Source organism: Carlito syrichta, unplaced genomic scaffold (genome assembly GCF_000164805.1).
Source record: "Carlito syrichta isolate Samal-C Ts95f unplaced genomic scaffold, Tarsius_syrichta-2.0.1 Scaffold308755, whole genome shotgun sequence".
Classification (NCBI taxonomy): Eukaryota; Metazoa; Chordata; class Mammalia; order Primates; family Tarsiidae; genus Carlito; species Carlito syrichta.
This window is the reverse complement of record NW_007252851.1, coordinates 242,805-269,827: the sequence shown is the minus strand read 5'-3', so window position 1 is coordinate 269,827 and position 27,023 is coordinate 242,805. Positions and strand designations below refer to the sequence as shown.

Here is a 27,023-nt window from a genome sequence, read left to right as displayed (position 1 = left end):
AACACCAGTTCCCACCTTCATTATAAATGTCCTTACTACCCATTTATCGACCAATTATTTAGGTACACTGAGGGCTGTTTAAGTTAGACATTATCTTGATCAAAACACAATGTTCAGACTGGGTCTAGTCTACACAGTCAGGACCTGTGAAGTTCAGTTCAGCATTTAATGAACATGTCAAGACTTTTCACAGTCACTCATATACTTTTCCCCAGAAATCAGGCAGCACAGTTGGAGAGAAGCGCTCAGAACCGTTCCTCAGGAAGCGACTGTTTAGCTCATAAATAAATTCACTGAATCAGGAGGATGAAAAAAATGGAAGGGGCTGGCTCCTTTCTGAGTTCCCACTTTTAGCAAACATAATAACTTAACATTAATATGTTAATTTAATATTTATTCAGAGTAACTTGATACAGTAATTATATTTCTATTATAGCTAGTCTATCTTAAGTACTTTCTAGGTGCTGAGGACTGTGGTAGGAACTTTATGTGCATGAGATCATGTAGTCCTCATATTCCCAGGAGTCAGACATTGTTTTTACCCGAATGGGGGACATGGAGGCACAGAGAGGTTTAACAGTTTTTCCCAAGAACACACAGCTGTTAAGTGGTCCAGGGAGCCTGAGTCACAGCCTCGCTCTTAACCACCAAGTTATTCCCATATCCTGTTTTTAAAGCAGGCTCTTCCTCCCTGCCGGTCTTGGAAGACATCTCTCTCTCACTTCATCTGAGGCTTGGCCACTGACTCTTCACTTAGCTCCCAAATGCTGCTTCACTGTTCCGCTCTCCAGCTTTTCCATGGGGCAACCGTTTCCTACACTGAGCCTGAGGTGCTTACAAGTGAAAGGAATCACATCCTCTTGCTCCTCCTGCTTTGAGGGGCCCATGGTGAGAGCCAGAAAAGGCCTTACCAGACCTGCTTTTTTTCATGATGCAGTGGAGGGTTCCCTAACTCGGAAAGAAGGAAAATTTTCGTTATAATTCTTGACAGAATTCTGTTTTCAACTCAAAGCCGCTAGGATTGATGAAAATGCACGGTTCCCCTGGTAGAAACTTTAGCACATGTCAAATCCCATTACTCCAAATGCCACTAATTCAGAGTCTCTTGGGTAAACAGATTTCCAGGTCTCAGTTAATGACCTGCTAATTTCAAGCAATATTCCATTGCACACAATCCAGTAAAACAAAGGCCAGTTCCTTTAGGTTAAATGTAATGGGAACGTTTTCACGGATTCCATTCCTCTGGGTTTTGACAGGGACATTTAAGTTCACGCACTGACAGATTAAGAAGGACCTGAGGCAACAGGTCTATTTCCCAGCCTAGAGTACTGCCCAAACCTTCTAAAGAGATGACCAGGTAAGTGGGGAAAGCTGCTCCCAGCCGGCCCAGGCCACCCCAGCTCAAGGGCGAGGGTCACTCCTTCAGCACCCCAGACAGCTGAGCTGGCGCTCGGCAGGGAGCTCCCCTCACATCCCAGAGCCTGAGGCACTGGACGCTCTGAGCTCCATTGGCGAGACAGGAGTCAGAGTAGCCACAGAGGGAGAGAGGTGGGGGCCTGGGGTCTTCTCTCCACATCGTCTCATAGCAGACAGTTCAAAGTGAACAGCATCCAACCTAAGAACACAGCTTTTGTGGTTTCATCAGCTGATTTCTTTGAAAACTCTCCATGCTTAAGAGTAGGAAAACAGATATAAGTAGAAATTCGCCAACACATTTCTACCTGTATTACGGTAGAAATGTCTTTTCTCAAGTGCAGCTCTGCATTACAACTATTTAAACTGGGGTAGGGGCAGGTGGTTACTTCAGTCAGGCTCTCCCATTTCCCTGAATGTGCAGCCCCAACCTGCTCAAGGAACGCGGAGCAGGGCCAGCCAAGGTCGTGGCACAGGTGTTCACGGCTGTCTGCTCCGTGCGCACAGGTATCACGGTGAAGTTCCCCTTTGATCTGCTTTCTCCAACCACTGGCCACAGCACAGGCTCCAGGGACTATGATTTTGATAGATGGACTACTTGGGCAGCCCCAAGTGGAAAGCCCCAGCCCCATGACAAGGTGTTAGATTCTTAGAGTTCGAGAAGGAGCTGTCAAATCACAGGACCTCAGCTCAGCACCAGACCCTCGAGGGGGGAAAGCCAGCCTGTCAGGCACACCAACACCTCACTGGTCGCCAGGTGCCGTTGTCTCCCTGTCTGTGCTAACGAGCTGGAGATCCGAGAGGCCACAAGAGCCCAGCGGCCATCTCAGGGTCCCTGCAGCCCTCCTTCTCTCAGGGCTTTAGACGCTCTCTTCTTAAGTATAATCCAGCTAAATCCCACAACTGGTAAATTATTTACTGTCATATACCCAAACTCTGCTCTAAGGCTTTAAGCAGTGGAAACTGATCCCAAGACTTGTTTGTTGGCGGCAGGCCCGCGGGGTGGGCGGCCACATGGAGAGGCCTGTGATGTGATGAGGCAGTGAGGAAGGGAAGTGGCCGGGGAGGGGCTTCCGTGGGCCTGTGCGCTGGGCGCAGGATGTGGGCGCTGTTGCCTCCTGCCCCTGGGGCTGTGGGAGGTGGGCTTTCTTTGTGGAACAAGGAGGCAAGCAGGGCCTTCCAAGCTCTCCTCTTCTGTGACTTGCTCCCGGCCTCGGGAGAAATCAGCTTGGTCACTGAGCTGTGAAAGTTCCTGGCTGTGTGGCTGTTTTGATGCTGCCATTCGCCACACAGGGCGATCTTATTTCGGGCACCTTTTGGCCACAAGAGCAGAAGCACAGGCCTAAGCTGGGACCCTCCGCTGCAGCTCATCATTCCAGAGAGAAGAGAGACCCAGAGCGGGTGGCGTGGGCTGGGCATTCCAGCTCGAGGCTAGTTTCTTGTGACCAGAACAGACTAGGAAACTGACAAGGAAGCACTTTGGTATTCTTCAATTCCTGACTAACCGCAAACCAGTCTGCTCAGGGCAGTCATGGGAGGGACTCCTGCAGGCCAGGAGGGATGACTCCCACATGCTGTCCTTGGGATGCACCACCACTCACTCAGAGGGGGACCCTCCTGATGTGCCTGGCAGAGGCCTGTTTTGTTGGGGTTCCACGTGGCGTAGCCAAGTATCTGTGAAGACAGAGGAGCCTCTGGGGCGTCCAGCAGTGCTTCACAAACCAGGCAGCAGCCCTGCAGAAGGGGGTGGAGGAGGTGTCCGATGCCTGCCGTTGGTGTTCCTGGATAGGACAGAATGGTTCCGGGGAAGGGGAGTGGCTGTGGCAGAGCTGCACATCCTTTCTCAGTGCAGATCCAGGGTGGAGTAGAAAGTGCGGGTGTTTGGGGGGTGGATCTGGTCAATGTGGGCAAAGCTGATGCCAGTTCTGCAGACTAAACAGTTTTTCCGAAAGCAACGGTCGAGGAGCGCGTCCAAAAGCCTCAGCGGCATCTCAGCCAGCAGACGCTCTCCATGCCGGCCCAGGGCGATGGAGCTGGGCATAGCAGCTGAAGACTTCCGGTGATTTTCAAGTGCCTCCTAACATTCCACGGCATCCCCGAGAAGGCAAAGCAGTATCAGAAAGAACCACAGAACCCACACACGTGTGGGGGAAATGTGGTTTTCAATTGTTCAACCTTCTCACATCCTCCCTGCTCCCTGGCCTGGAGCTCTCTGGGGTAGGTGACCTGTTAGAAGGGCCCAGGTTCTTGTCTTTGCTGGAGGTTTGACCTCCACATCATTTGGCTTCATCCATGCCCACGGTTGTGAAGATCAAATAGGATGACATGTGAAAATGCTTAACCCTAAAATTTTCTTTAAGTATACTTTTATTAACTGGGTCCTTGTGCATTTGCCTTGCAAAGGAAGAAACGGAGAACTGGAATTTCCATTTCACTAGCATAGGTCTCAAACTATTATGTGAGGATAGCTCTCATTTCAATGAGGCACTGCACTGAAACTATATGGCAGTTTCCAATACCATTTCTGGGGGTGGATTAAGGCGACCAATCTGCACTTTCCAACGTGAAGAGCCTTGGTTGGTCCTACCCCCCCGCCCTTCTTCTTGTCACACACCTGGTGGTTCCAGGACCAGACATTCTGAGATAACTCAGAGGTTACAGGGAACACAGACAGGCTCTTGAGCGCTTACAGGAAAGGAAGCCGGTTTGGGCCGGGTTGAGATGCCCAGTGTGAACTCTGTAGAGTCCAGAAGTAGGCACCCTGCTCAAGTGTGTGCTGGGCTGGGACCAGAGCTCCAGCAGGTGCAGGCCAGGTCAGTGCTGGCAGGTGCAGCCAGCATGCACAGAGGAAGGCTTTATGTCAGCCCAGAACATTTTCTGGAAATTACCAGAGATGCAGAAAGACCCCATGAGCCCACCGCAGTTTTCACAGACTAAACGACCCCCTTGCACAGTTGAGGGAGGATGTGAGAAGGTTGAACAGACTAAACGACCCCCTTACACAGTGGAAACTGGGTGGTGGCTGGGGGCATCTCTGGGTGGGAAGATAATAAAACTCTTGGGCTAGAAGGGGGTCAGGGAGTCAAGGTGGAGATAGTCACACGCCAGCCAGCTCAGGCCACTCTGAGGAAGGCTGGAATGGAGAGAAGGAAGCTCTCAAGCCCAGAGCAGAGGCATTTAAGCCTGGAACTTACAGCAGAAATAGGTCCCAAAGTCCCAAAACAATGACCTTGAGGCCCCCTGACATAACCTTGTTGTCACTTTCTCAAGTTGCAGCCGCTTGATCCCCTGGATTAAGTGAAAATGCTCCTGCCATCGCTCATGTCTCTTTGCTGGGACACTTGAAGACCAGGCGACGCTTACAGCAACTCCTGTGCTGCTGACCAGACTCGAACTCTGTGCCTGCCACATAACTGCCCAGTGCTACTTCTAATCATGGTATTGCCAGCCCCGTGTACCAAAGAGACACCCAGGCTTAGAGGAGTGAAGGGCTTGCCTAAGGTCACAAAGAGAGGACCTGGACACTCCAGTCTGGGGTCCGGGGCTCCTGAGGGAGGTGGTCCACCCACCCCGCCACATCACCGCCCCGCAGGAGCCACCATCGCCTTCCGGTTGCGAGTGGCGCAGGGGCTCTCCCTCACCCAGCATGCTCACTCAGGGTCCCTAGCTTCCCCTTCCACCCTTCGTCAGATGACCGGCCCCACACCACTGGATGTTCTTACTTAAATAATTTCTAGCAACTTAACCTGAACTTGTAACGTTTTACTACTTCCTCCCAGAGCCTCAGCTGGCTGCGGCTGCGAGTTGAGGAGCTGTACGTGGAGCTGAAGATTGGAGAGAGGGCAGATCCTTTCCAGCTCGTCTCTTCTACCCTGTGCTGCGCACTGCTTTTGGTCACTTTGATCTCTGGGAGGCACACACTCCCTCAGATGTGCACAAGGCACGTTGCCAAGCAATACAGTTTTAAATTCCTTTGCAAACAAATAAACAAAAATACCCTTGAAAATCCTGCTCTGCAAACTTTCAGCTCTGAAGCTTCCTTTTTATAGATTTTTCCAAAGCAACTTATTTTCAAACATTTGTAATATTTTGAAATATCCATAGCAATCTTCACCTCTAACTATACCATCTGGCTGCTCGACAGACAATAATTGCTCTGAGTCAGGCTGATCTCAAATACATAAATAAAGTAAAAGGGAAAAGTGGTCTCCTCACTGAAGTTTATGTGGCATTTGCATGTTGCTCAAGCTCTTAGACAAAAGCCAGCGTCTGCAGGATCCATGGGACTGGCAGACCGATGCTTTGGAGGGGTGGCCTACAACTCACTTCGAAAAACAACCAGCTGCACGCTGCTGTCCTTGTGTGAACACTGCCGTGCTCGGGGCCTCCTGGGGAATTGTTCCTTCCTTTGAAGAACGAGGCCCAACATACATTTCCTACTCAGGGCAAGGGGAGGAGCTGCCAGCGCTCAGGCAGGGCGCTTCGGCGGGGCAGGTCCTGGAAAGGCTGGTCTGCGAAACGGTCCTGTTCCAGGGCCTCCCGGCTAGGCAGCACTGTGGGAGCCAGTGCGAGGGCCTTACCCACCCTGAGCACGTCTCAGCCACCCAGGAGAGAAGGTGAGGCTGCCAAGCCCGGGGAGACCCCGCCCTCAGCCTCCTGCCGATCCCGATCCCACGTGCAGACAGGGGATTCCCCGCAGCCTTCCCAGCCCTCACCGAGCAGGCTGATGCCCAGCCGGGACAGGCCTTGTCGGAGCCCCTCGCCCAGGCTCTCAGGAAGCTGCCGCCGCCACTCCTCCTGCCGGTGGTAGTGCTCCTCGTCCAGCGAGAGCCGGTCCATGTTCCGGGCCAGGCTGGTGGCCAGGTTGGTGATGGACGTGAGGGTACCTGAGGGCACAAGAGCACAGAGTTGGCCTCCTTGTCTCATCCACGGACCCCGGGGCGGTGGTCCTGGAGGGCTGGGGGCAGTGGTGCTTATGGCGCCTTCTGGACATGCCCAATGGCGAGTGATGGTGGTGTCCTCTTGGGCAGTTTGAAGCAGGAACCTTAAGAAAATGAGGTGAGGATGAACGCTTGCACACAAGGGTGACTGCACTCTCTAAAACGCGAGATGAGAGTTGTCGGAAAGCGCCCTAGAGCTTTATGTGAAATGTCCTTCACCAGAATTCATAGTTAATGCTTGTTCAAAACATTCCGTTTTGATGTCCTCATTGGAGCCAAGTCTTGAAGGTTAAAATATGCCCTCTCTGATTTTAAAGGATGAGGTTATATTGCTAAATCTTAGATTATAAAGAAATCTTTCCACCTTAGGAATACACTTTATTCCCTAAACTTTACCATTTGACATTCGGAGGAAAGGATTATTGTGACACAGAGAATACATGCAATTTTGATATTCGGGACATTAACTGAAAAAAAGTGAGAATGATAAAGGGAGTAAATCATGTGAAAGCCACGATTTCGTATGGTTTCCCTAAGAAAGGCTATTTCATCATTGTGCTCAAAACAGTCCCTCCCCCCAGCAAGTCTGCATATATTTCAGTGAGCAAAACTGAATGGACATCAGTGGACAGATCTGGAAGCCAATGAACTAGCCCATCTGCAATCAGAGATCTGGTTGCAAGAAGTGGCTGACATTTTTGTAGCTGCATCTTTACCAGTAACCTGAAAAGAAAAAAGTACACACACGCGCGCGCGCGCGCGCGCACACACACACACGGATACCAAGGCAGAGATTTTGCTAAGAGAAGGCGAGAACAAGTATAAAAACATTCTGTGAGTCAGTATGCTGAAAGTACCACTGAAGTTCAACTTAGCAGGTGTTGGTTGTCTTATTTTAAAATAAAAACAACAGAACCACAGAGATTCCAGTGTCAAGACTGAGAAATCCACCAGTGACTCATCTGGTTTCTGCAGCTCAGCCCCAGGCCTCCCCGGATGATTTGAGGCTTGGGGGAGTGTCCTTTTCATTGTCCATGGAATTTGTTTCTATTGCTCTTGCTGTTCTCCTGCCAACCCCCCACCCCCTCTATGGATCACCAATTCTCAAATTTCAAGCTCAAGTCTCCTTTTGAGGCCTTCTAGAGACTTCCACAACCTGCCCACTCAAAGGAGTTGCAGCACCGTCTATGGTAAAATGCCTCTTACAGGGAAGAAGCCCTTTGCCCTGTTTTTCCTGCCTCCTGCTGAGAAGAAAAGGGGACTCAGATGGCCCTTGTTAGATCCCAAGTCCCTGCCAACCTGACCAAAATATCCAGCAAACACACTCCGGATGAAATGAAAACATTCCCCTTCCTGCAGGAAGCACTTCGGCATCTGTGCCGATGACCTGTCTGGCCACAAGATGGCACTGTTTACGTAGTGTGCTAAGAGAGGAGGTGGCTGCTTCACCTCCAAATCTGCGTCTATGTCAAAATGTATCCATATCCTGAAGAAAGTTATGACAACTGTATCTACAGTAAAAAAAAAAAAAAAAAAGATGAGGCAACACAGTGTAGGATTTCTGATGTTTAGCAGAAATCCTGAACACCTTTAATATTTCTGTATTTATCACATGGAATAACAGTTGAGCCAATCCTTGTTTTCCCAATGGGAGGTTTAAAATTCTTAGGTTTCTGAAACATTTTCACACACTACAGGCAGGCAGTGATCTGTTTAAAACATAAGACGTTATATATGAGCTTTGTTACAAATCCAACCTCTCACTGCAAGCTAACAAGCCAAACAAAGCTAGAGGCAATCTGAATGCATTTAAAACTTTGACACGTACTTTACAAAAAAAAAAAAGACAGGGAAGGAATGAAATTAAGGCATTATTATAGGGAACTGAAATTGCTACCTTTGGAAATGTGCTTTACAAATGATGTTGTCCCTCTGGAGACGCCGCTCACGAAGGCTCCTGGGCCTCGGGTCAGGCCCTCATAGGGAAGCCTGAAGAAGTCAGCGATTCCATTTCCGATGCTTCTCACCAGGCTTGCCGGGCTGCCGAGGATCTCCAGAGACCCAACCACCCAGCCTGCAGTGGACCAAAGGGAGAGGGTTACTGGAACCTTAAACACAGCACTGTCAACACTGGTGAAAAAGTGACCCTTTCCCCCTGCAAGTTATTTTCCACGCTAGAATTAAGAATGTAATACACTTCTTTGGGGCAAAATAAGTCATTCGCTGTGGATTCAGAAATGGCAAACTTTCATACTTTGTAAATCAAAGTGATTCTTTAAGGGCCCCACAAATGGCTTTAATATGACTTCCTGGCTGAGCCTCCATGCTCCTGCTAAAAGGGATCCATGTGTGGGTACGCACACTGCCATCACCCAGGGAATGCATGTTCTGGGGCTGCAGGTGTTTGCAGGAGGGACGTTATCTCTAAAACCCCTGGGCAGCCGTGGAGGCTCCAAGATGAGGAGGACATGCCTGGTCAGGGGCAGGTGGCCAGATGCTGAATGGGGCGTTGCAAAGGGGATGCAAGCTTCTGACAAGGATGGAGGAGTTATTTTTAATCTTCCCAATCCTACCACGTTGAGTGCTTTCCTTTGGAGCAGAGCTAGAGCCAGACAAATGTCTCCCCTTCAACCCCAGCTTCGCTTGTGTAAACATTGGTGACAGGGACATACTGATGAGGTTAGCGAGAGGGGAGTGTTCCTTGTGAAGGTCCCAGGAGGGTAGCTTTGGATCTGGTTTCCTAGTTAAGTTCGGGCTTGCCAGGAGCCAGCCTGCTCGGTGGCCTGATTGCCGTGTCTGCTGCCTCGTGGGAATGTGGCTGTGGGGAGGAGTCCGGCAGAGGCTGCCTTTCCCCTTCCGCCCTGGGGGACCTGGGGCTGTAGCCCAGCGGACTGGAGGCGCAGGCAAGCACCCAGGGCCAAGGAGAAAAGGAGTCCCAAAAGACAACTTCCTCTGGCCTCCCCAGCCCAGCACTCAGACCCTCCAATGGGAAGGCCACAGGGACAGGACTGTATGAGGCCATCCCCCGCTCACCAGCAGGTCCTTGAAGGACAGTCCTGTGACAGAGATCCTTGGTCGCATCAGTGATCTGAGGGGACGGGAAGGTGTGGCTGCAAGAGCCAGGCCCAGGTCCTGAAGGCCCCACGCCCAGCCCATGCAGAGTCCCCTCGCTTCTCTGTAACATCAGGATGACAACACTAGGGTTTGGGGCAAAGGCGAGAATAATTTCCAGACGACAAAGATGACAAGTGGGAGGACCTGTGAGTGCCGGGCATTCAGCTCATTTAATCCTAACAGCACCTATGCAAGACAAGTATTACTATCTCCCTTCAAATAAATTCAGGTTAGCTAATGACTGAGCTGCTGTTTGGAGACAGTAGGCAGAAGCAAATCCAACATGGTTTCACTCTGTCTCCACGGTCCCACATTCAGACAGGAAAAGGGGGAAACTGAGGCTCAGAGATTAACTCAGTTGCTTACAGTCTCCCGGCTAACAGACTCGTGGGTTGGGTTTTCAACCCAGGTATACCTGATTCCAAAGCCCACCCTCCCCTTCTGTGAACCCAGGCTGCAAAGAGTAGGCAGAATGCTGTGAGCCGGGCTCGGTGGCTCAACCTGTAATCCTGTGCCTTTGGGAGGCTGAGGTGAGTGGATTGCCTGAGCCCACGGGTTCGAGACCTGCCTGGGCAGCGAGACCTCATCTCTACAATAAATCAAAAAATCAGCCGGGCGTGGTAGTGCGCGCCTGTAGTTCCAGCTACTTGGAAGGCTGAGGCGGAAGGATCGCCGGAGCCCAGCAGGTCGAGGCTGCGGTGGCCGGGAGCGGCCACTGCACTTCAGTCTGGGTGACAGAGTGAGACTCCAACTCAAAAAAAAAAAAGAATGCTGTGGGAGGTTCTAGAATGTTTCTTCATGGGGAGGCCCTCTCTGGAGGTAGAGTAACAGCAGATTCCCTTTAGCCTGGCATGGCTGTAAGGCAGAAGGTCAGTCTGGAAACATCTTGATTCCCCCTCTCTCCAAAGACTCTGCCAAGCAGAACCAAGCAGGCCTGTTCAGGTCAGTGCAAGGGACACGGTGGCGGGGGGGTGGAATCCCCCAGCCATGCCATCTCGCTCTGCCCAGATGTGGGGACCCACCCCTGCTCCTTCCAGCCACATGAAGGGTGGGGCTGGGATTTCCTGGATTAAGACCACTGATGCTTGAAGCCACTGCCTGATAGGAGAGCTATGTGTGGCCCAGAGTTATGCAGTGGCAGTGGCATCTGAGCTGGCCAAAAAGGGCAGAAAGTATCCAAGAGTACTCCTTTATTTTCCTCCATAAGCAAAAATATCTTTTGTTTCTAAGTGGAGAATTTTGTTGAAAAGGGGAGTTTGCCCAGCTTCCCATCAAACTGAGACTGGGGGTAGACAGAGACCTCAGAAATTAGAAAGCCCACATTCTCTCTTTCAAACAGGGTTAATTACTTGTTTCTAATGACTGTTTATTTATAAAGCCTCTTCGAGGCAACTCCACACCTTCCCTAGAAATGCCAGGTGTCTTCCACCACTGTAGGCAGGAACCCTCTACCCAAGGCCAATGGGGGAGTGTTGACCTAAGTGAGCTGCAGATGCACCTCGCTCACCCCCAGGCTGCCCTCTACCTTGCTCTACAAGGATGCTACTCTATTCTCTCAGACTTTTCTCTCTGGAGTTGGCAGCCTCTGGCCATCTTCCCATCTCCTACTCCTCTAATCACTGCTTTCTTTCAGACAGTCTTCAGCCTGTTCATAGATTTTTTAGTGACAGAGTTTCCAACAGGGTCTAAAAACTTGGCCTTCTATATTAGAATTCCTTATCTTGGAATACATGGGATTGGGATGGAAGCTTAGAGGATTTTTAGCTGAATTATAAAAAATCCAAATAGAATGTTCTTATGAAACCTCATTAAAAACATCAACCAAAACAGAGATCATTGTTTGCACACAGGCCGCAGGGGCGTGGTTACCTGGTGCCTCTGGTAGGGTCTCCCTGCCAGCTCACTACACAGATGGGTGCTCCCCACACCTCAGCATCATGCAGAGACCCAGCGCGAGGCTTGGTCCTTCCCAGGCCTCAGGTCAGAGCTCAGTAAGCTATGGGCCTGCTTCTCATGTTAAAAGCAAAAGCTGCCCGAAAGGAACATTTTCTGGAACTATTTATAAATACATCTATTTATTAAATTTGAAATGCTGCTTTTTAAAAAAAAAATAATTTCTTAGCAAGAGGGAAATATTTTTTTCATTGTTGTGCAAGCGATCAAAACAACAGGTCTGGCAGGGCCCAGCCCCTGATCTGGTCATTATCTTTTATGAAAAAGTTCTGGACAGCCCTGTTAAGTTTATGAATTTCATTATGGAGAAAATATGGCAACAGCACAGGTCACTTATTGCTGCCATCTTCATTTTACATGGGAATGCATTCGAGCACAATGTTGCAAAGAGGGTAGAACAAAGGTTCTCTCCTTTACTTTCAGTATATGAGGCTTCTATGTTCTTTACTGGAAAGATTGACAAGACCAGCTCTGGATGGTGTTTTTTGCTTGAATTCTTGGGACCCAGATTATTAAACTAAAAGAGTGAACTTGATGAGGAATACATGCTTGGATGCTGATTATCATAATACAGCAGTCCCCAGCCTTTTTGGCATCAGGGACCAGTTTTGTGGATGACAATTTTTCCATGGACAGAAGCATGCCACTTAGATCCCTCCATGTGCAGTTCACAACAGGGTTCATGCTCCTATGAGAATCTAATGTTGCCAATGATCTGACAGGAGCCAGAGCTCTTCTCACCAGATGCTTACCTGCTGTGTGGGGTCATAAAGTATCCTGAAACCATGGTCCCCAAAACTCAGTCTTTAGTGCACGGTACTCTCCATACACAATTTTGTACACATATTCAAACCACCCCTTGCAAACTTTTCCAGCCAGAATGAGAGGGGAAGCCTTACCTCTACCATGAGCCCCTGAGAAGCAACAGTCCTCCACCTGGCCCCAGAGAGAGGTAGGCTGAAGCAAGGGCCATTCTTTCTCTTTGGGCTCAGGTCTGTGGAGAGGCTGAGACACCAAATGCCTTCTCTTTGCCAGCTTTCTAGATAGGTAGTGCTGCACTGGACAGATAGAGAGCTTGCTGTGCGTCTTACCAACACACAAATCCTCTGAATTTCTCACCTTCTGCTATTCATGATCAATAAAGAAAAAACCTAGTACTGGATTATTTTAGGCCCAGGGACTGAAGGCCTGGGCTTCTGCTATGCTACTGTGTTAAGAAAGGGTCTTGTGCCTGCAAGATGCTTTAAAAAAGTGTTGGCTAAATTGAATTAAAATTCTAAGTTACGGCTACAGTGCCAAGCAAATATTCTCATATGATCCTCTCAAAAACCTTAAAGCCTGTTTTATAGATGAAGAAACTGAGACTCAGGGAGGTTCAATAACTTGCCTAGGTCGTCTGTCTAACAGGGCAGAGTCTAGATTTGGGTCCAGTTCTAACTGTAGAACTCACATAAGTTACCTCTTGCCAATTGTTTTCTTGTATCTTGAATGAGGCTCTTCCCCAAAGCGTGTCATTTTGCCCAGGTTCTAGCTCATCACAGACGCCCCGCTTGTGTCCTTACCTGCTCTAAAAAGGGCCCCAGCGGCGTAGTGCATCGCCAGAGCATGCACGAGTTGCCTTGCAGTGGTGAAGATGGGTCCTCGTTCAAACACCGAGAAGGAGAGAGGAGTGTGGTCAGAGGCTATGTACAGCTTGAGGGATGCATGGATGCTGACGAGCAAATTCACTGGCTGGATCACCAATTTCCGTAATTTCACAGGGTTCACCAAGGCCCTTGCATGCTGTGTGACCAGCTCAGGTAACACCTGTCTACCCCTGGAGACGTGCATGGAGTGACCAGCTGGCCTGCTGCTAGGAAGGTAAGTGTCAAACAGAGTCTTAATATAGTACACAAATGTATCTTCCACGTATAACCGGGCAGGTTTCAGTTCAAAACTGAACTCGTTGATATCACATAAGAAGCTCTTGCCCTCAGATAAAGTAATACAAAGTTTGATAAAACAGTTTTCTTTGTATTCTTCCAAATCTTTGCTGGATATGAGGAGACTCTGTATTTTAGAACACTGAATAGGTTCTGTTTTTTCTCCCTGGCAGACCAAGACTGCAAAATGGAAATTAGATTTGCTGTAAAGCTGGTTGTCCAGTTGAAGGTCCCCACAGTAGACTTCCACACAGTATAGTTCAAAGAGGGCAGCTGCAGGCTCTTCCCCAGGGAAGGGACCAGCCCCTGGGGCCAAGCAGAGAAAAATATTGTCCAGTGTGAGTCTCAGAAGCTCAACGGATGCTTTGTGGTGAGTGAGATCATCAAACACTGCCAGGCTCATCTGAGTGATGAACATTTTAAATGTAACTGTCTTCTCCAGAGTTCTAGAGGAGAAAGGGAAAAGAACATTAGTCTCCACTACCCCACACAATTCTTTCTTTCTTCTTGTTTTTTTTTTTAATGACAATGCCTTACTAAATACCTCCTGATGGGACATCAGATTAGCATAAGAAACAAATAAGAACTAAACTTTCAGTACATCCTGTCTGGACAGAGCCAGTCACACTCCAACAGCATTGGGAAATGCTCCCAATGGGACTATTACAAGTTCTTGTCATGTTTCTCTATGTGTCTCCCTTATCAACACCAGATTTCGCTCCCCAGTCCTAGTCTTTGTGCACTAGTTCTCTATCATGATGATCACAAGACAGAGAGATAATAAAACAACGGAGACTCCCTAAATTGAAAAAGTAAAAGAAGCAGAAGAAAACTAAGCAGGATCTCCCGCCACAACTGCCGACTTACTGCGCACAAGTCTGTGCTCTGCTCACTCATTTCTAGGGCAGAACTGCCCATGCTCTGTCTCAGGTGAACCCCTCTAACATGCCCCAAGATCACTGCTCTCATCTACCCCAGGACATCACTTTAGCAATTCACCTCTTTCCTACAGCATCGTTTTCTTCATCACTAGCAGCTTGCAAAAATGCTGTCATTTCTCTTATCTCAAAAAATCCCCCCTGTAGCTCCACTCCCTCCTCTATGGACCCCATTTACATGGAAATTCTAGTGTGCCCTATACAGACCGTCTCCTGTTCTTCTCCTTCCTTGCTCTCTGCAACTTGCTTGGAGCAGGATTTTGTGCCCCAACCCCCAGTCTAACAAAACAACTCTTGTCAAAGTCACCAGTATCTTCCATTTGGCCAAATCAAATGATGGACTTTTAGTTTTTTGCTCCCCTGACCTGAACTACCAATGGCATTTGACATTGTTGGCAACTCCCTCCTTCTGGAAACACTTTCTTTACATGCCTTTTCTCAGCTCTTCTACCTCTGTTCACTCATCCTTAGTCTCCTATGTGGACCCCTCCTCCTCTCTCAGACCTCTCAAACTTAAGGTGCCTAAGGCTTAGCCCTTGGTCCTCTTCTTGTCTCTGACTTCCTTGGAGATCTCTGACTTCCTTGGAGATCTCACATAGGCTCTTGACTTGAAATACTATCTATATGTTAATGACTACCAGAGCATATATTTAGTCTAGAACTCCTCCAGAACTCCCGTCTTGTGCATCTACCTGCCTATCCACACAGTCATTGAGATGTCTCAGTGACATCTCAACTTCTCACATCTGTAATCAAACTCTTGACCTCACCCCCAACCTATATACCATCTTTTCTATCTCAGTTAATAGCATCCAAATCTTATCAGTTCTCAGAACCAAAATTTTAGAGTCATCCTTGATGCCTCTATTTCCGGCCCTTATCCAATGTATCAGGGAAATCCCACTGGACTTTCCTTAGAAGTGTATCTAGAATCTGATGGTTTCTAACCATTTCTACTGATACCACAGTCTAAGCCACCAGTGCTAGTGTAACTGTAGTAATTTCCTAACTAGTCTCCCTTGCTTCTGCCCCTGTTTCTCTATAGTCTACTTCAACAAAGCAGTCAGTGGTCTTCTAAATTTAAGTCACAGTGTGTCATTTCTCTGTTCAAAATGCTCTAATGACTTCCTCATTTCATTTGGAATTAAAGCCAAGTCCATCAATGGTCTGCGAGGCCCCACACAAGGAGTCTCCCTCCTTCCTTCCAGCACTTAGCTCGCTGACCTCATGCAGTGCTATTGCCACCTTCACTGGCTCCACTGGACCCACACCGGCTTCTTCCCTGGTCCTCTACTATGCCAGGTACACTGCTCCAGGTTGTTGAACTGGCTGTGCCCTCTGTCTGGAGAGCTCTTCCCTCAGATAATCACAGTACTAATCCCCTTGCTGCTTTCAAGGCTTTGCTCAAATGTCAGCTTCTTGGTGAGGCCTATCTATGCCAATTAGTTTAAAGCTACGCTCTCCCTATCCCTGGGCCCTGGCATTCCCTGTCCATCTTACTGGGCTCTGTTTCCATTCCTGTAGTACTTAGCTTCTATTGTTCCATAACATTTCCTTTTTTATTATGTTTGTTCTCTCTTTTCTCCCTTCCATACCCATTCCATGTCTATGAGAATATAATCTTCTCAAGGGCAGGGATTTAACTTTTTTATTCATGAATGTATCTCCATCTCTAGAACAGCACTGGGCATTCATTAATTTGTTGAATTAATGAATTAGGGAAGTACAAATTAATACCTGTACCGTGCTTGTTTCTACCACAGAATGTACAGGTTGGTGCTATTGTCATTAACATTTAAATCCTAGATAAAATGTTTCTGAAATTGTGGTATAGGCTTCACATTTTGTGCTATATCATTTAATATCCAGTCTCCAATTTTGTTATACTATTAATTTGTACAAACACTTTCGAGCAAAGAAAACATTCTGTCAAACATTATTTTAATAGTATAAATTCAAATTAGCTGAACCCATGTTAATGAGTTCTTAACCATATATGAGAAGCATGAAGCTTTTTTTAAAAAAGGTTTAAGCAAATGTATGAAAAGTTGGCATTATTTCATATTTTAATTTTAAATTAATTTTTATGATTAAAATGATATTAAAATTAAAATACATAAATTATTGATTAAAACATTATGAAAGAAAAAACCTCAGAAATTAATCACTTATATGCCCACATCTATGAACAATTTTGATTGTTTCTTTTCCTTTCAGTCTTATTTCTAGGAATGTTTTGTGTGTTTATACATATATAAGTATTTATGTATATATGTGCATAAATAACACATAACTAGGAATATATTTATTTAATATATTCTGCTTGCTTTATTTTAGATGATCTCATATGCATTTTTCTATTTCATCAAAATTCTTTAAAGCCTATTTCTTGTGGAAGTAACATTTATGGTACATTTATATATCATCCATTTCCCTACTGATAGACATTTGTACTCTGAATATTTTGCCATTATAATTAACACTGTGATAAACATCTCTCTGTGTATATCTTTGTCCACTTCTCTAATTATTTCCTTAACCCTTAAACTCTTAAAACTCTTAAAAGTGGAATTTCTAAGCCAAAGGGATTTTGAAGCTCTTAACACATTTTGCTAAAGTGTTTTCCAGAAAAGGGTACCAATTTACACTTCTACCAGGACTGTATATGAGGAAACATTATTGTTAATTTGATAAATAATATCTGATTTAAGTTAAAATTTCTTTGACTACTTATATTTCCTCTTCTTTTTCTGTTCATGTCTTTTGCCCTTATTTTTGTTTTTTTGGAAGGAGTAGATATCTTTATATTATTTATATTGAACTATGTGAGTTCTTTTAAATTAAGGATATTCAACTCTTTGTCTGGTTCATGTTTTTAAAACCTAATGCCAACACATCATTCAAAGGTTGGAAAGTATGGCTCTAAGAGATGTATTTACATTTGATACAGCTCTAATTACTAAGTTTTATTACTAATTATTAAGTTGTCATCTGGATACAGAGGTATTAACTTGCATTTCATGCTAATAATAATGGTAGAATTCTAAGATGTACAGTTTTTAAATCACTTAGACTTATCACAGAAGAAGTAGAAGGTACCCAAGAAAGATGATATTGTTACCTATTGTAGGTATGATTTAATGCTAATAACCATATTCTGACTTAGGGATTACACAATAATCAGCCAAAAGCTTCAATACATATGTATATGTCATGTAAATATATGACCAAGAATGGGGTTTATAACTTTATACTAGGAAAGCGTGTTATTCCGCTACTGGGGAAGTATTAAACCTACCTGTTGGTATTGGTTAAAATAGGTCCTGCTTTTCCTTCTGGGGCCACAGTGATGAAGACTGTGCCACACTGATGGACAATGTCCACATACACATAGCCAAAGCCAGTCAGGAACACAACCTACAAAAAGAATATTCAAAATCTGATTAAAGAGAAATAAGAGACACTACTGAAGTGGTTGACTTCAACTGTCTTACGTTTTGCCTCAATACCACAAACACTTCCTGGTTATATTTCTTTATATCCATGTGTACAGGCTATGCAGTTGACTTGAAATGAAAAAAAAAATCAAATCCAGATTTTTCAATATTCAGCTGTAACGTTCATAGAAAAAAAAATGATGGATGATGGGGCATGGGTGTCTTCATTCTCTGCTTCTTTGGAATTGGCAAATAACTCTGTATGGGCTGGAGTCCAGCCATGGGGCCTGCTTTATGTGTGCATATGAATCTTTGTGAGAAAAAACTCCCAAAAACCTAACACTCAGGATGTGAGATGCACTGTTCAAAAACCTTCCAGGCTCTTGAGTGATGACTTATTTCTATGGGAGTGTTCTTCTGTGTTGGGGACACAAAAGCATACCCAAAACTCTACCAATAAGACATGTCACAATCCCTCGAAGGTCCTTCATATAACTTGTAACAAGAATGTTAGATAAGGTACGCTTCTTGGAGTCAAAATTAATTTTTCTTCCATGAGAAGGTGGACTAAGACCTAAAAAAACATTCTATCTCAGAAGCCAGGTGCCAGGCGAGCAGAACAAATGTCCTTTCAGCATTAAATACCAATGTTGCTTAAATGGCTAAATATTTGAAAACAGAACAGAACTATTTGAAAAACAAGTCCAAGAACATCATGTTCACAGCCAGGATTACCTGAGGGTAGGGTAAGAACCTCCTCATGCTTGGAAATGCTGATCTGATGACTTGCATTATCGACTGAGGCCAAGTCTGGGACCTTTGTTATTGTTAGGACAGCAAATAAAAGAAGACAGACTGAAAATTCCTGGATGAAGGAACAAAGCTAGGTTCTTGCTTGACAATATTAATGTATTCTAATTTTGGCCACACGAAGACGTACCAGAGAGAGTACGCAGAAACACAGCAGAGTCACAGACTCACATTTAGAAGCAACTTCATGACCAATGGGCTTCTTTTTCCTTCAGTGGTGGCTCCTTCAGAATTTCTGACCCACTGCAGCATTCAGGGGACCTGGATGTCATCTCTGCCACCTCCCTCTTTTCCCTGCAGCCCAGCTGTCATCAGCTTCTCCAGCTCTACCTAGCTCCTCTACTGCTATCTTCTTTTTCATTCCACAGCCTCTGCTATAGCTTGGGCCCTTCCTTGCCACTCGCCACTCCCTGTGCCTAGAATATGCTTCTCCCCACACAAGACCTTTCACAATCCTGTGTATCTGTGCACAAACAGCTTAACAGATGGCTTATTCCAAGAAGCAATTCTTTAATTTTTCTATTCCCGTCCAGCTTGACACCTACTTCTATATTCTAAAAGCACTTTAAAAATGTTTCTATTTGAACATTAATTTTATTGTCTGTTTATATGCCTGACTCAATCCCTATCTGTAGACTTCTTAAGGGCAGAAATGGAGTCAATTTGTTGGGTCTGTTTTTTCTATGAACACGTTTCTCAAATGGATTGTTCTGTAAAAATATCTGTTTCAAAAGACTCTGTATTCTGAATTTGGTTCATTTGTTCCAAGATAAGAAACGAACTCGACTATGATAAAATTTAACAGTAAAATTTAGTAGCATAAAAATGGCTCTGCTCATGAATCTAAAACAAAATACATATTCTTTAGGAAATATTTCCATTTTCAAAAGTCATTCCTTTGTATGATATATAAATCACATCAAATGCTTTTGAACTAGACTGAAAGATATGGAATTATTCTTTTGGTACAAACCTTTTTAAGGCCCTTGCTCCCATCTATATTCCTTTTCTAAGTGACTGTCCAATATTTCCGTGTATATATTACAGGTTTTTAGCAGAGAGTGCTAAAAGTGAGAATTACCATCCCTCAAAGGAAAGAAGGGGGTGTGAATAGGAAAATATTAATTGTTCTGCTCATTCTTAATCTTTAGGCATTATAAAATGAGGATACTTACACATTTTTTTTGAGATGGCTCTATGTTGCCCAGGCAGATCTTGAACTCCTGGCCTCAAACAATCCTTCTGCCTTGGCCTCCAAAAGTTCTGGGATTACAGGGCATGAGCCACTCTGCCTTGCCCAGTTAGATACTTATACTTTCTAAGATAATAAAGATAAGGTATGCTGGAGGTTTGTGTTAATTGTCCAAGGGACACTTCAAAGGAAGGAAATTAATCTAAACTTCTATGGTATTTCTTCTGGCCAAAAACCTAGACTCTAGATGGAAATGTCTGCTGGGTGCCCCTTTCACTCCCCAATGAGAATGGAAGATACATAGATTTTAATCTTTGGAGCCCATCCTTGTCTCTTTTCATGTTTAAAGAAACAACTCACAACTCTAAGCCTTTTGTATAGCGGAAGCTCTAGGAATTAGAGTTAAGTACCTGAGTCATAGAGAAATTAGGCACCTTTATCCAGGTTCCCCAGAAGTTTAAAGTAAAACCTTGCCTTGGTCTGATTTGAACAATCAATCAATTATTTGCCAAACACTTAAGAAGTACCTACAAAAAATCAGTCACTGTATCAGGTACAGAGAAGACATAATCCAACCCTTGTGTTGTTCAGACCAGTTGGTGAAAAAGTCAAGCACACAAATGATGAGAGGATAACTAACAATTCCAGAGCAGAAATGTATAAAATGTTTTTCCCTCTCAATGTATTCACCGTCATGGGCTCAGTGTAAGCTCCACAAGGGCAACGGCTTTGTTTCCATTTTCTTCAGTACTTACAACCAGTGCCTAGTAGTACTCAATAAAGATAAGGCTATGATCTGCGTGACCTCTTCTCAATGTGACTCCTGTTGTTCAGACTTCTAGTGGCCACCGTGTGTAGTTCTCCTCTCCTTCCAGACGCAGAGCAGGATTATACTCCCCGCCTGACTCCCTGCAGTTAGGTATGACCTTGTGACTAGTTTTGGCCAGTAGGCTAAAGGCAGACTTGACATGGATTACTTCTGAGCCAACACAAAAAGGGCCCGCTTTCTTTCCCTGCTGCAGAGACTGAATAAAGGCTTTATAAGTTCCAGATCAGTGGCAGGCCAAATCCAGCCCACTGCCTATTACTGGAGATAGAGTTTTACTGGAGCAGAGCTATGTGCATATGTTTACACATTGTCTCTATCCAAAAGAAGAGTTGAGAAGTTGGGACAGAGAATGTATGACCTGCAAAGCCTAAAATCTTTATAATCTAGATCTTAAAAAATGCTTGCTGACTCCTTGACTAGATAGTTGTGACAGATTGTTACACAATCAATGAGTTGCACATCCCAGTATCCATGCCCTTGTTACTTCCCATACTGACATGGAGCTTGGCTATGCGACTTTCTTCAGCTAGCATGACATCAGCAGACATGAAGCTTGATAAAGCTTGCTAACTGGGTTTGCTCTTCTGCCACCAAGTGAGGAAGCCTGGTGTAGCCTTCTTAAGGGGGAAAGACCACATGGTGAGGAAGATGCCCAGAATTCCCAGCGAACCCATCCTTCAGCCAACTCTCCAGCTGAATGCAGCTGCATGAATGATCCCAATCTCACCCTGCAGAAAAGTCACCCAGCCAACTCCTCAGAATCATGAGAAGTTGTTAGTCATTGTTTTTTAAGTCAATAGGTTTTGGCATGCTTTGTTACAGTGGGGCAGATTCAACATGATGGAATCTCTATTACCTGGGTCCCTGAGTGGTCCTGGGGAACAGAGCCCCTGATGACAAACACTGAGCATGTAGCATGAACAAGAAGGTAATTCTAAGATTACAACAGGCAGTATAACTCAGCTTATACTACGAATACAGATATTCATGATGGGAGTAGGGTTCTACCAAAAATCTAAAACAAGTAACTGGCTTAATGGTCAGGGAGTAGAAATTGGTATAGAAAGCTACAAAAATGGCCATTCATGTTTTGAAATGGCAAGACATTTGGTAAAACTGTTGCCTGAGACTACTTGGGGGGTAGATCATAAACCTCACAAATCTGTAGCTCTAGAAGATGAGGTTTGAAAACAAAATATGTGTTGGCTGCTGTTGCCTGTCTGGAACACTACTGATGTTTTGTATTATGAGGAAGAGATGACCTCAGGAAAGAACTGGCCACATTGCAAATAAAAATGAAGAGAATGGAGAGATTCTAGAAATGTAGAGCCTTGCAAAGTTAGACATATTTTTAAACCTGCTATGGTCTGAATGTGTGTTCCTTAAGATTCATATGTTAAAGTTATAACACCCAAGTGATGATATTAGGAGGTGGGGCCTTTGGGAGGTGGCTAAAGACCTTACAAAGAGGCCTGAGAAAGCCCCTCACCTCTTCCGCCATGTGAGGGTACAGTGAAAAGGCCATCTGTGAAACAGGAAGAAGGCTCTCACCAGATACCAAATCTGCTAATATCTTGATCTTGGACTTCCTAGACTCCAGAACTGTAAGAATAAATTTTGGTTGTTTATAACCTACACGGTCTAAGGTATTTTGTTACAGCAGCCTGAACAAGGTAAGATAACATCCCAAGAAGCAGAGCTTAAATTAGAAAGCCTTTGAACATAAGACAAAGACTGACTACAGGCATCACATTCACTGTTAACATTTCTTAGTTTCCTATAGAAGTTCTCTTAAATCCAGAGAGAAGGAAGAAAGATAGTAAAGAGATATGTTTCATAAAGAACCATGAATGTGGTTACTGGCATTATACAATTCTCAGGAATCAAATAGGTAAAAAAATCTACTGGGTTTTGGAAACATTACCATTCTCCAATATACTTATTATTGTTTTTTGAGTCAGGGTCTCGCTCTGTTGTCCAAGGTAGAGTGCAGTGACATGATCATGACTCACTGTAGCCTTGATTTCCTGGGCTCAGGTGATCCTTCTGCCTCAGCCTTCCAAATAGCTGGGACTATAGGCATGCACCACCACACCCAGCTAGTTTTTTTTTTGAGTTGGAGTCCCACACTGTCGCCCAGGCTGGAGTGCGGTGGCACACTCACAGCCACCCCAGCATTGACCTGTTGGGCTCAGGTGATCCTTCCGCCTCAGCCTTCCAGATAGCCAGAACCACAGGCGTACACTACCACGCCCGGCTAATTTTTTTCATTTATTTATTGTAGAGATGAGGTCTTGTCAAGTTGCCCAGGCTGTTGTCGAACCCGTGGGCTCAGGCAATCCTCTTACCTCAGCCTCCCAAAGCACTGGGATTACAGGCTTGAGCTACCACACCCGGTCAGCCAGCTAGTTTTTAAAATTTGTTTGTATAGACAAGGTCTCGATATGTTGCCCAGGCTGGTCTCAAACTCTTGGGCTCAAGCAATCCTCCCACTTTAGCCTCCTAAAATATTGGGACTACAGGCGTGAGCCACCATGCCCAGCCCTCCAATACAGTTATGAACCTAGACTAAAAGAGACTGTGATTATTTGAAACACATTACAAGCTTAAGGTGGCCAAGAAGAGCTGCCAGAGGGTGGATCCAGGAACCTGAAAAGCAATGGTAAGAGAGCTCCTCTCCAAGAGCAGAAAAAGGGCCCAGTTAAAGACTATTTCTTGCTTCCAGAGTACGGATCCCACAAGATGTGCCCAGAACAACTTCAGAATTGCTATGGGTAAGAGGCTGCTGTTGTCTCTCATTCTTCCCCTTCTCTATGTTAGAGGAGTTATAACTATTATCCTGTCCTGTAAAAAAGCAGAGAGAGGGGAAGCAGACTAGTTCATAGGTCTCTAGATCAAAGAGAATCATATCCAGACTCAGTATCACTCAGAAGTTTTAGATTTTGGTAGGACGGTAACTCACGCCTGTAACCCAGCACTTGGGGAGGCTGAGGTAGAGGACTGACTGAGCCCAAGTTCAAGACTAATGGTAGGCAATGTAGTGAGACCTCACCTCTACAAAAAATAAAAGATAGCCAGGTGTGGAGGTGTACACCTATAGTCTCAGCTACTTGGGAGGCAAAGACGATATGATCGCCTGAGCCCAGGAGGTCGAGGCTGTGGTAAGCTGTAATCATGCCACTGTACTACAGCCTGGGTGATGCAGTGAGACCCCCCAACTTGAAAAAAATATAAAAGAAGAGTTGGATTTTAAGTGTGACATAGTGACTGGTTAGAACCTTGGTGAGGAGATTTGTTTGTTCTATGTTGGGGAAAAAGAATGAACAAAATGATTGATGGCCAAGACTTGCTGTTTCTGCCGTTTCAATCTGTGTCAGAGCACTTTGATCAGGCGGGTGTGGTAGCTCGCGCCTGTAGTTCCAGTTACTTGGAAGCCTGAGGCAGAAGGATCCCAGAGCCCAGCAGGTCGAGGCTGCGGTGGCCGGGAGCGGCCACTGCACTCCAGTCTGGGCGACAGAGTGAGACTCCAACTCAAAAAAAAAAGAGTATTATTGTATGTACTGTGGGTGCCAGAATACCAGTCAAGTCCTAGGTCCTGCCTTCCACTTAGTATAGTATCTTTTATTACAATTACAAATAAGAAGCACTTTAATATTAACTTGTGCTTTTCTATGTACTCAGTTATCTTTACTAAAATGATTATTTATATCTAGTCAATAATATCTTCTTTTAAAATTTACCAATTTAATTTACTAAGTAAATAAGCTACAAGGTGACATATAGGAAATAATGGAAAGTATCTTTGGAGGTTTATCTCTCTTCTTTCTTCTCTATTTTTCTTTCTTTTTTCCCTCCAGTAGGCTACACAGAAGACCCAAGGGTAATGAAGTACCCCAGTACTGCAGCCAAGTTAAATGACAGTTATGCCTGCTAGTAACAGTTCTTAAGCTCTCCCTTCCCCAGTTCTTACTCATGCCCTATTCCTGTGGCTACAGTTCCCACTACGGCACATATTGCTGGGCCTTCTCCCTCTCCAACTCTTTCTTTTTTGCCCAACCTCCAAATTCCACTTCCTTTCTCAGGTAGAACAGTTTATTTCTTCTCACTCCCAGTCTGTCCTGGCTACCAAAATTATACACAACCAAAATTATCCACCCAATTGTTTTCCTAAAGATAATTTTCTCTCCTCAGAGAAATTCTATATATTGTTAATAATGATAGTTTTCTCCTATATTTTTGAGTCTTTAAGTTGAAGGTAGTATCACACTTATGTTGTGCTGGGAGTCGATAAGTCTAAATAGAGTTGAAGATATGATCATTAGACAATTTACTTCATGACTTTTGGCTAAAGGTCATTTTTCATTAAAAAAGCCACCCTTATTTTGGGAAGAAATAAACTTAAAATTTACTACTTATAAATAGTTTGTAGAAGAGTATCTTACATAGGAAAACCATGATATGGAAGAATTTGACTTAGACTTTGAAGGGAGGGAAGAAGAGACTGACCCTCTAACCTGTAGAGGGAGCACAGGAGTAAGATGTAACTGGCCTGATCTCAGGTAATAGTCTATTTTCAGTGATCTGGTGAACTGGATAGCTTTCTTTGGGCTGGACTCTGTGCTTTAGCAATCACTTTGGTGGTAGTTGTGGAGACAGATCTGAGGGCAGAGAGGCTGATAATAGAGACCTGTAAAGGGGCTACTGCTAAAATCTGGGAGAGAGATGACGAACCAAAGGTCTGCAGCAGATCCTGGTCACAAAGAGAAGGGGTGGATTCCAGAGACATTTCTGAGAGAACCTGATTACTGATGTGTAGAAGAAGAGAGTAAAAGGAAGACACCAGGATGCAGTAAGAAGAAGACAGACTTAGAAGCTAGACAGTCCTGGGTTTGAATCCCAGACCACTTATCCTGTGCACATTAACCTCTTTGAGCTTCAGGTAGCACTGCCTTTAAGAGATGTGACAGGGATTAATGACAATAACTTTATTTTTTAAAAATTGGGGTTTTTTTTGAGTCAGAGTCTCACTGTCCCCAGACTGGAGTGCAGTGGCATGCTCATGGCTACTACAGCCTCAACTTGCTAGGCTCAGGTGATCCTTCTGTCTTGGCCTTCTAAGCAGTTGGAACTACAGGCGTGCATCACCATGCCCAACTAATTTTTAAAAATTTATTGTAGAGACGAGGTCTTGCCAAGTTGCCCAGGATGGTCTCGAACCCTGGAGCTCAGGCAATCGTCTCACCTCAGCCTCCCAAAGTGCTAGGATTACAGGCGTGAACCACCGTACCTGGCCCAACAATAACTTTAGAGTGCTTGAGATAAAACAGCATTCAATATAAGTTTACATCAATATTATTTAAGGTTTTTATACTGAGAAAACCGTGATGACATTAACTGAAGCAGAGACTCTAGAAGAAGTTGGCCTGGGCTATGAAGAATGATCATCTTGGTTTTAGATTTTAGACGTGTTGAATTTGAGGTGTTTGCAGGGTTTTCAGGCTGAGACGGGTGACCAGAAACATGAATCTGGAGATTGGGAAGGATATGGGCCTAAGATCAATGTGTGGGAGTGATCGGATGATAGACAGTAGCTAAAGCTATGATGAGTTAGGGCTCCCAGAGAGAAGAGGAGGATGAATTTTTAAGTTGATCGAGGTAGAAGAGGTTGGATAGGGATGAAAAGAAAACAGTAGACATTCTGGATGTAATTTGTTCCTTCTGTATACTTTTTGAAAAACATTTTAGGGAATCCCTACTCATGAGTATTTTGGGGACAGTTGTGACTCAGCCAGGACAAACTGTAAACACATAGAAGACTCTAGTCCAAGGCACCTGGCAGACTTTTACAAGTAGGTGCCAGCTTGCTGCTATCTGTTCTGGTCCTGATCCTGGGTGTAGGGGAAGCCAAAATACTTGCACTAAACATTTTGTAGATCAGATACTCATTTGGATTGACAGAATTTTTTTTCTGCATACAAATTTCTGTATGGAAGGTAAAGATATCCCTGAAAATGACTACCTGTTGCTTTAAGCAGTTGTGCTTAGGGTTACCTTGGTGTGAATTGTACCAATTGAACTGATTGCATATTTGTGTCCTGGTTCACCAAGCCACTTAACACTGTCTCCTGATATTCCTGTAGGTAAGAACTATCTTATATGGTATAGTTTAAAAATGCTTTTAGATGCTATTTCTTATTTAAGAAATGTGGTCTAAATGACAGGACAGTGGTGTGTTGCTAGCTGATTGAGCCCATGCATTAGGGAGATGTCTAGTGACACCCACAGTATATATAGACCGTGAACTTGTCCTGTTCCACACATTTATTAATGACTTGGATGAACATGTACAGTGCATGCTTACCACATCTATAGATGACATAAAGCTACCAGGGACACTTATTATGTTAGATGACAGCATCACACATTTTTTAAAAAATGTGGTTTCAACAAGCTGGACTAGGCCAGTAGCAACAAG

The 27,023-nt window shown here is 44.9% G+C and overlaps 1 protein-coding gene across 1 annotated transcript in view; it reads right to left on the bottom strand.

The window, feature by feature from the left end:
• Positions 1–27,023, bottom strand: part of VPS13B (vacuolar protein sorting 13 homolog B) — a gene marked incomplete at its 5' end in the record, with an annotated part of 272,185 nt that overhangs the window by 8,649 nt on the left and 236,513 nt on the right. The window contains 4 exons of the mRNA XM_008065666.2: positions 6,129–6,299; positions 8,251–8,427; positions 12,983–13,788; positions 17,579–17,697. Of these exons, the coding sequence (XP_008063857.2) occupies positions 6,129–6,299; positions 8,251–8,427; positions 12,983–13,788; positions 17,579–17,697 (1,273 nt within the window). The remainder of the gene's footprint in view (positions 1–6,128; positions 6,300–8,250; positions 8,428–12,982; positions 13,789–17,578; positions 17,698–27,023) is intronic.